The sequence below is a fragment of the Triturus cristatus genome, chromosome 2_1 (genome assembly GCF_964204655.1).
Source record: "Triturus cristatus chromosome 2_1, aTriCri1.1, whole genome shotgun sequence".
NCBI lineage: Eukaryota > Metazoa > Chordata > Amphibia > Caudata > Salamandridae > Triturus > Triturus cristatus.
Window position 1 is genome coordinate 223,826,707 of NC_140581.1, and position 9,136 is coordinate 223,835,842.

The 9,136-nt window shown below is 48.1% G+C and overlaps 1 protein-coding gene across 1 annotated transcript; it reads right to left on the reverse strand.

The window, feature by feature from the left end:
• Positions 1 to 212: 212 nt before the first annotated feature.
• LOC146864000 (L-lactate dehydrogenase A chain-like) lies at positions 213 to 1,273 on the reverse strand. Its single transcript, XM_085630193.1, has one exon. The coding sequence runs from the start codon at positions 1,236 to 1,238 to the stop codon at positions 246 to 248; it is 993 nt and encodes a 330-aa protein (XP_085486319.1). The 5' UTR covers positions 1,239 to 1,273; the 3' UTR covers positions 213 to 245.
• Between the last annotated feature and the right edge of the window lie 7,863 nt (positions 1,274 to 9,136).

A 9,136-nucleotide genomic window follows, 5' to 3' on the forward strand; every position in this document is an offset into this window, starting at 1 on the left:
GAATTCAGATTGGTGTTGGTCTGTCCCAGTATTTACACAAATAATTTACATACCACAATTTGTCTAATTTCGTTATAGGGCTATAGCTCTACTATGAGAAGCTGGCTTAGTATATGGTGCTCACTTTTTTTTTTCCAGTCAAACATTTAAAGTTTTATTTAACTGAGCACATTTACTGCTACAAAGATAGTGTTCATCCTAACATGATGTGCCCCGTATGCCCGCATCAAGCTGAGATGCAGCATTTACAGGTCATTCAGATCTTTCTGGATGCCCCAGAGTGTGTCTGAACTCTTCTTCAGCTGAGCCTTCTCATCGTCCTTGAGCGGGATGTTGATGACATTGGTGAGCCCGTTGGCATTGAGGACACAAGGAAGGCTCAAGAACACTTCATTTTCTATGCCATACATGCCCTTAACCATAGTGGACACTGGATGAACTCTGCTTAGATTCTTTACAATGCTCTCGATCACATCAGCAACACTAAAACCAATGGCCCGGTTGGTGTATCCCTTCAGCTTGATACCTTCGTAAGCACTGTCAACCACTTGCTTGTGAACCTCCTTCCAGGTCTCGGTGCCAAAGTCTGGATTCAGTGACTGAAGGGGAACACCAGCAACATTAACTCCACTCCAAACCGGCACACTGGTATCTCCATGCTCTCCCAAAACGAAGCCATGGCAGCTGGAAGGGTGGACCCCAAGCTTCTCAGCCATAAGGTAACGGAAACGAGCAGAATCTAGATTGCATCCACTTCCAATCACACGATGTTTAGGGAGCCCACTCAGTTTCCAGGTCACGTATGTGAGCACATCCACTGGATTGGAAACCACAAGAATGATGCAGTTAGGGCTGTACTTCACAACCTGCGGAATGACGTTTTTGAAGACATTGATGTTCCTTTGGACTAAATTGAGACGACTCTCCCCTTCTTGCTGGCGGACTCCACCAGTAATGACCACAATCCTGGAGTTTGCAGAGACTGCATAATCTGTACTGGACACGATCTTGTGGGTTTTAAGGAACAGGCTGCCATGCTGCAAATCCATAATTTCTCCTTTCAGTTTGCCCGCTAAAATATCAACCAGGGCCAGTTCGTCGGCAAGCTCCCGCAGCAGGATGCTGTTCGCGCTGGCCATGCCAACTTGACCGACCCCTACGATGGTGACCTTGTTGGTAGCAACATGAGGCTTCTCATCAGTAACACAGGTTATCAACTTTTGTTGAACTGTCGCCATTTTGATTTAGACTGAGTGGGCTGCGCCGGTGGATGCTGGTGAGAGTCCTGGAGAGAGTGGGCGCTTTCTACACTGAGCCGTCCCTTCAGCTGATGGGGAGACGTATATGGTGCTCACTTATGTAAGTGTAAGACACACAATTGATGGACGGAATGCAGAACAAATCAAAACATTCACCCCCAGTCAAGAGATCTGGGTTAAATCCATCATTCTTTTGCTCACCATGCCACCCCAGTTTAGACCTGGCCATTTGCAAATCAGTCTTGACCCTGTGCCTCAGTCCAGACGTGGCTTGGCAGTTCGGGCTGGACTGTTCCCATGAGGCACAGGGTAAAAATTGATTTGCATATGGCTGGGTTCAAACTGGAATAGCACGGTGAGCAACAAAACGATAGATTTAGGCCCAGATCTCTGTACTGAAGGTGAATGTATGACATTGTTCTGCATTCTGTCCATCAACTGTGATTTTTGCACTTATGTAAGTGTAGCACCCTGCACTAATCCAGACAACCCTTAGGGTGATTTTAGTGGTCTTAGACAACCTTACAAAGCTCTCTAAGTGGTAGCTGTTAAGCTAGTGGTGGCTTAGTGCAGAAGGAGTGTAAAGCAGCTTGTTTTACCAGTACTTAATCTTATGGTACAGGTTAAGTGAAAAAGAATCACACAGTGTAGTTATAAAAATTGGTATTTTGCTACAAACACTCACTAACACAATTGTACTATCTCCTACCCAGAGATAGAACCACAATACACACAATACTTAGGAAATGAGCATGCAAGTAGCACAAATACACAGCGGTCTCCAGGGGGAGACCAAACCATATATTAAAATAGTAGAATGCGAACCACAACTCCATTAAAAATGGACACAGAAGACGTAGAAGTGATCGAGGTAATTACCTGGAAATCCCACGAAGACCGTTTGTAGAGCGTGAACACGACCACGTGATCAACACAAGTCAATGGGTAAGTCGCGGTTGCAGTTTTAAAGAAAAAGGACCCTTCCCAGCGGACTCTGAAGAAACCCTGTGGAAGATGGAAGGTTGGAGAGTCATCCCACCCATGGATACCCCAGGAACCAGGATACCTACACCAGGGAAGCCGGGAGCCTAGGTGTCAAGTGACACCAGAAACAGCCGTAGACCACAATGGAGGACTTCAGGAAAGATGCCGCTGGAGAAGAAGACAAAGGAGTCCGGTGGAACCCAAAGGTGAATTCAAGATGAGAGGTACCTGCAAGCAGAGGGGACAGAGTCTTTGGCACTCAGGAGTGACCCGGAGGCACGGAAGACAAATGCCCATTGATGTTGGAGATGTAGGTGAGGTTGACTGTGCACTTGATTTTGCAGCTGTGTGGACCAGGAGCCGTTCACGAGCTGTCCCACATGCGATGTCAAGTGCCAATGGGTCAGTGTACGGCAAGGGCACCAACAAGCCTTGGCAGCAGCATTCAACGTAGTTGATGGAAAAGGTGCAGAATCGGGAGCAAGGTCCAAGTGACTCACCACGACCAGGTAGGTCAAAGCAGGCCTGAGCAATCAGGGGAGTCGAAAGAGGACCTTGAGCAGCTCACCAAAGAAGAAGGCCCATGGTGCACAGGAAGTGGTCAGGGCGAAGATCTTGGCTGCAGGAGTTGCTTGAGGTTGGAGCTTCTTGGAGCCCCATAGATCTCTGGAGGAGAGAGTCAACAAGCTTAGGAAACGGCAAGTTGATGCAGTGCACAGGTGTTCTGTTCCAGCGGTTCCGATGAGGGATACTGGCCTCAAACTCGATATGAAGACAGTGAAGGCCACAAGGGAGTCGCAGAACTACCACTTGTGTTGCTGAGCCTCTCGGAGTCCGTGGGAGCCCAGGATCAGCAGAGCAGTCAGCTGCGTTACATGCGGTGCCTGCAGTTGCAGGGGAGTGACTCCTTCACTCCAAGGGAGATTCCTTCGGGTGTCTTGCATGTCCACAGGCCTTGTGAAAAACCCGTATGGAGCACGGACACAGACGTTGCAGAAGACCAGCAGGACAATGAGACCAGGAACAGCAGGAATCTTCTCCTGTGCAGCCTCAGTACCCAAAGCGAAGTCCAGAGTGTCCAGATGGTCAAAGCTGAAGTGGTATGTGATTTGAATCTTGCCCCATGAAGAATCTAGGGACCCACCCACAGGTAAGCCCTTAAGTCCCCTTAGAAAAGGGTTGGGACGATTCAGGGACAGCTGGACAGTAGTGGGGATACTCCCATGTCCTTTGTCCAGTTTCGCACCAGAGTGGGAGCCAACGTCTCCCTGAACTGGTTTGAACTGGATTATGCAAGGAGGGCACCAAATGTGCCCTTCAAGCAGTCTCAGTGGCCCCAGCAAGAACCCCCACCCTGTCCCAATACACTAAATCCTGTCTGGGAAGTGGTCACACCTCCCTGTGACAGGTTACCTATTGTTCTGCTTGCCCCTGCTCGAGCTTGGCTCAGCAGCAGGAGGGCAGAAATGGGTCTCTGGCCGGCAGCAGCCCTAACTTGCTGTCTAGTTGGGAGACTGGTACTGGGACCACTGAGAGCCTCCCGGAGGAACTTTACAGTAAACGGTGTGGGAGGTATGATTCCAACATGTTTGATACCAAACATGACAGGGTTCATTATAGCCAGTTTAGAGCTGGTCATTGTGTAATGACGCATGGCCACTCTATATGTCGTAATGGCTGTTGCACCTACAACCCAGGAAAATGGACTCTGAAGGTTGTAGGGGTTCCCGGCTCATGCATGGGCACCCTCACACTTAGGACCCAGCACCATGCTTTCAGGATTGAAAAGCCTGCCTTAAGGGTGACTTATAGGCTTTAAGTGTAGTGATCTCAGATGTAGAAAAATCGATATCTGTTGTGCGTTGTTCTAGCACCAGCTCACACAGGCTGCAATGGCAGGCCTGTAGCCACAATTTGAGTGGTATTTCATGGGTAACATAACATGCTGCAGCCCATGGGAGACCCCTGGTGTAACTATGCCCTGGGCAGCTAAGTACCATGTACTAGGGACTTACAAGGGTACACCAGTAGCCCATCTGGAGTATACCTACGTACTAACCATATCCAATTTAGGGAAGAAGCACAGAGACTGGGGTCTTGATTAGCAGGATACCAGTCATACTAGTCAGGAAAACATAATGACACCAGCAAAAAGTGGTTGTGATCATGAAAGCAGATCTTCAGACAGCTACTCATCCTGAATGCAGGGTGTCAGAGTGCTTTAAATCACACTTACACATTATACATTGACAATAAATCAGATGTGTGTAAATCAATGTACAGGATGTGTTACATAAGACAGAGAGGGTTATAAGGTGTAGGAGCCACATGCTCTTGATAGCTTATTGTGCTCTAATAGACTTCCAAAGGTGCTGATGCATCTTTATGGATGCAGATTGCGGGCATTTCCTGGTATCCATGATGCAGCCTCTGTGATTGAAGGACAGTCATTAATGACGCAGCCACATTATGTTTGGCTTCTTTTACGATGTCATCATATCATAGAGCCTCCTAAAAATGCCAGTGTTTCGAATCCAAAATGCAGAGCAAATGTTTTGGATTTGAGACAGAAGTTCTACTGGGAAATGCACGCCCCCTTCCCATGACTCCACGGCCTCCCTGGGGGTCGCAGTTCACAGATCGAAGATCTCTGCTTGTCTATAACTGAATATGGTTGAGGGTCATAGTGTTAGTTAACTTTACAGTTGTTTCAAGATTTGACAAGCTCTAGGCTTGCTTGAGATAGATGTGAATATTGGGCTCTTTGTCGCTGGTCAGCATTCATTTTCATCTATTCCTTTGAGGGGGCATCTTGGATCTGCAGTTCAGTGGTTCAATGACAATGATCTTCAACAAACGTATGGGTCTTCCTTCCAAACATGAGTCCTGTAGGAGACACTCCTATTGTGCTTTAAAGGGTGTTCCGATAGTCACAGAATTTCACACAATAGTGTTTTGGAAATTAAGCTATTCATGACTGTTGGACCTGGCCCTTTTTGCTGGGTTATCCCCAAACTTGTTGCCTTCCTCCTGTGTTTTTTCTGACTTCGTTTTTCTGGGTTTTTGTACTCTGGGCACTTTACCACTGCTGATCCATGCTAAGGCGCAAGTGCTCCGTGTATAAAAGGTGATTATTATCGGTTATCCATGATTGGCATATTTGATTTACTGGTAAGTCCCTGGTAAAGTGCACTGTGTGTGCCCAGGGCCTGTAAATTCAATGCTACTAGTAAGCCTGCAGCACTGATTGTGCCACCCACATGAGTAGCCCTGTCAACATGTCTCAGGTCTTCCACTGCAGTGTCTGCAAGTACAGTTTTAAACTGCCATGTTGACCTGGAAAGTACATCCACTTGAAAAGACAAAACCTTCCCCTTTTCTACATGTAAGGCACCCCTAAGGTGGGACCAAGATAGCTACATGGGCAGGGTGCAGTGTATGGGAAAGGTAGGACATGTACTAGTATGTTTTAAATGTCCTGATAGTTAAATACTACCAATTTAACTTTTCACTATTGCAAGGGCTATCTCTCCCATAGGTTATAATTGGAGCTGCCTTGTAACATCTTACAAGTGTAGCTTTCAAATGGGAAGAGATAGAGCTATGACGTTTGGGTTCCCTGAACTCAGGATTTAAAAACACATCTTTCTGTAAAGGTGTTTTTTAAATTGTGTGTGTGAAAAAATCACTTTTAGAAAGTGGGCATTTTCTTGCTTTACTATCCTGTGCCTCTGCCTGCCTGTGAAATCAACATCTGGTCTAGACTGACAGTTGGGCTGTTTGTGCATTTACTTTAGACAGTCACACAAAGAGAGCTGAAGAGTGCCCTGCATATCCTGATTTCCCATCACCATGCTGGGCCTTCCTGAGCTAGAGTGGTGGGAGAGTTGTCACTGACACCTGAATATGGCTGTGCCCGTCCTCTGACAATGCTGTCTCCACCCCCTCTAGTGTGTATGGAGCCAGGACAGGGCAAGGGAGGATCTGCACACTGCAAAGACTATCCTTTGAAGTATGCCTACTTCAAAGGCCAAAAGGGTTATTAGTGTTGGATCTGTTAACCCACAATTTTAAAACACTTCTGGGCTGAGGTCTCTGCCAAGAAGAAGAGCTGGAAGAAATGTCCGCAGGGAGTGCCACCCTGCTGTATTGCTTTGCTGTGTTGGCATGCAGTTGCTGCTTTTGCCTCAGGCAGTGAAAGAACTGGACTTTGCTGTTTTGATCCTGATTTACAAGTTTCTCCAAGGGCTTGTGTGTGCTTGCCTCATGTTGGAAGTCCAAGGGCCATCAAAGACTTCCGTCAACACATAATCTCCAGAAATATCCAGAGAAAGGAATTAGAGGCCAGGGGGTCTCTAGGGTGAGCTGGCCTCTAATTTACTGTGTACAAACAATTTTAGCTACCCGAGAAATATAGTCAATTACAATACTTTACAGTGTCCCTAGTACCACTACTGAATAGGAGTGCTCGGCATTTAACATTTTTTAATGGGCTGTCCTCACACACCGCAAAAACCAAAGGAAATGATGGACGGAGTGTTGAACATTGCAAGCACTCACCCCCAGTCAACTGATCTGGGTTTAATCCATCATCGTTCTTTAGCCCACTCTGCCACCCCAGTTCAGACATGGCCATATGCAAATCAGTCTGACCCTGTGCCTCATGGGAACAGTCCAGCCCGAACTGCCAAGCCATGTCTTCCCTGGACCGGAAACAAGCTTCCTAGGACCGGTTTCTGGCATTTCAGCCGTCTTCAGCCAGGCTTGCTTGAATCCAGTGGCAAAGTGAGCAAGGGACTCACGTCTGAGCATACCCTGCCAACTTATGGCGAACAAAGCAAAAACCAAAGGAAATTATGGGCAGAGTGTTGAACATTGCAAGCACTCACCCCCAGTCAACTGATCTGGGTTTAATCCATCATCGTTCTTTAGCCCACTCTGCCACCCCAGTTCAGACATGGCCATATGCAAATCAGTCTGACCCTGTGCCTCATGGGAACAGTCCAGCCCGAACTGCCAAGCCATGTCTTCCCTGGACCGGAAACAAGCTTCCTAGGACCGGTTTCTGGCATTTCAGCCATCTTCAGCCAGGCTTGCTTGAATCCAGTGGCAAAGTGAGCAAGGGACTCACGTCTGAGCATACCCTGCCAACTTATGGCGAACAAAGCAAAAACCAAAGGAAATGATGGACGGAGTGTTGAACATTGCAAGCACTCACCCCCAGTCAACTGATCTGGGTTTAATCCATCATCGTTCTTTAGCCCACTCTGCCACCCCAGTTCAGACATGGCCATATGCAAATCAGTCTGACCCTGTGCCTCATGGGAACAGTCCAGCCCGAACTGCCAAGCCATGTCTTCCCTGGACCGGAAACAAGCTTCCTAGGACCGGTTTCTGGCATTTCAGCCATCTTCAGCCAGGCTTGCTTGAATCCAGTGGCAAAGTGAGCAAGGGACTCACGTCTGAGCATACCCTGCCAACTTATGGCGAACAAAGCAAAAACCAAAGGAAATGATGGGCGGAGTGTTGAACATTGCAAGCACTCACCCCCAGTCAACTGATCTGGGTTTAATCCATCATCGTTCTTTAGCCCACTCTGCCACCCCAGTTCAAACATGGCCATATGCAAATCAGTCTGACCCTGTGCCTCATGGGAACAGTCCAGCCCGAACTGCTAAGCCATGTCTTCCCTGGACCGGAAACAAGCTTCCTAGGACCGGTTTCTGGCATTTCAGCCATCTTCAGCCAGGCTTGCTTGAATCCAGTGGCAAAGTGAGCAAGGGACTCACGTCTGAGCATACCCTGCCAACTTATGGCGAACAAAGCAAAAACCAAAGGAAATGATGGACGGAGTGTTGAACATTGCAAGCACTCACCCCCAGTCAACTGATCTGGGTTTAATCCATCATCATTCTTTAGCCCACTCTGCCACCCCAGTTCAGACATGGCCATATGCAAATCAGTCTGACCCTGTGCCTCATGGGAACAGTCCAGCCCGAACTGCCAAGCCATGTCTTCCCTGGACCGGAAACAAGCTTCCTAGGACCGGTTTCTGGCATTTCAGCCATCTTCAGCCAGGCTTGCTTGAATCCAGTGGCAAAGTGAGCAAGGGACTCACGTCTGAGCATACCCTGCCAACTTATGGCGAACAAAGCAAAAACCAAAGGAAATGATGGACGGAGTGTTGAACATTGCAAGCACTCACCCCCAGTCAACTGATCTGGGTTTAATCCATCATCGTTCTTTAGCCCACTCTGCCACCCCAGTTCAGACATGGCCATATGCAAATCAGTCTGACCCTGTGCCTCATGGGAACAGTCCAGCCCGAACTGCCAAGCCATGTCTTCCCTGGACCGGAAACAAGCTTCCTAGGACCGGTTTCTGGCATTTCAGCCATCTTCAGCCAGGCTTGCTTGAATCCAGTGGCAAAGTGAGCAAGTCTGGGGTGGCAGAGTGGGCTAAAGAACGATGATGCTTGCAATGTTCAACACTCCGTCCATCATTTCCTTTGGTTTTTGCTTTGTTCGCCATAAGTTGGCAGGGTATGCTCAGACGTGAGTCCCTTGCTCACTTTGCCACTGGATTCAAGAAAGCCTGGCTGAAGATGGCTGAAATGCCAGAAACCGGTCCTAGGAAGCTTGTTTCCGGTCCAGGGAAGACATGGCTTGGCAGTTCGGGCTGGACTGTTCCCATGAGGCACAGGGTCAGACTGATTTGCATATGGCCATGTCTGAACTGGGGTGGCAGAGTGGGCTAAAGAACGATGATGGATTAAACCCAGATCAGTTGACTGGGGGTGAGTGCTTGCAATGTTCAACACTCCGTCCATCATTTCCTTTGGTTTTTGCTTTGTTCGCCATAAGTTGGCAGGGTATGCTCAGACGTGAGTCCCT

Bases quoted from the DNA above. Each gene is read 5' to 3' on its own strand.
- LOC146864000 (XM_085630193.1), bottom strand. From the start codon at position 1,238: ATGGCGACAGTTCAACAAAAGTTGATAACCTGTGTTACTGATGAGAAG.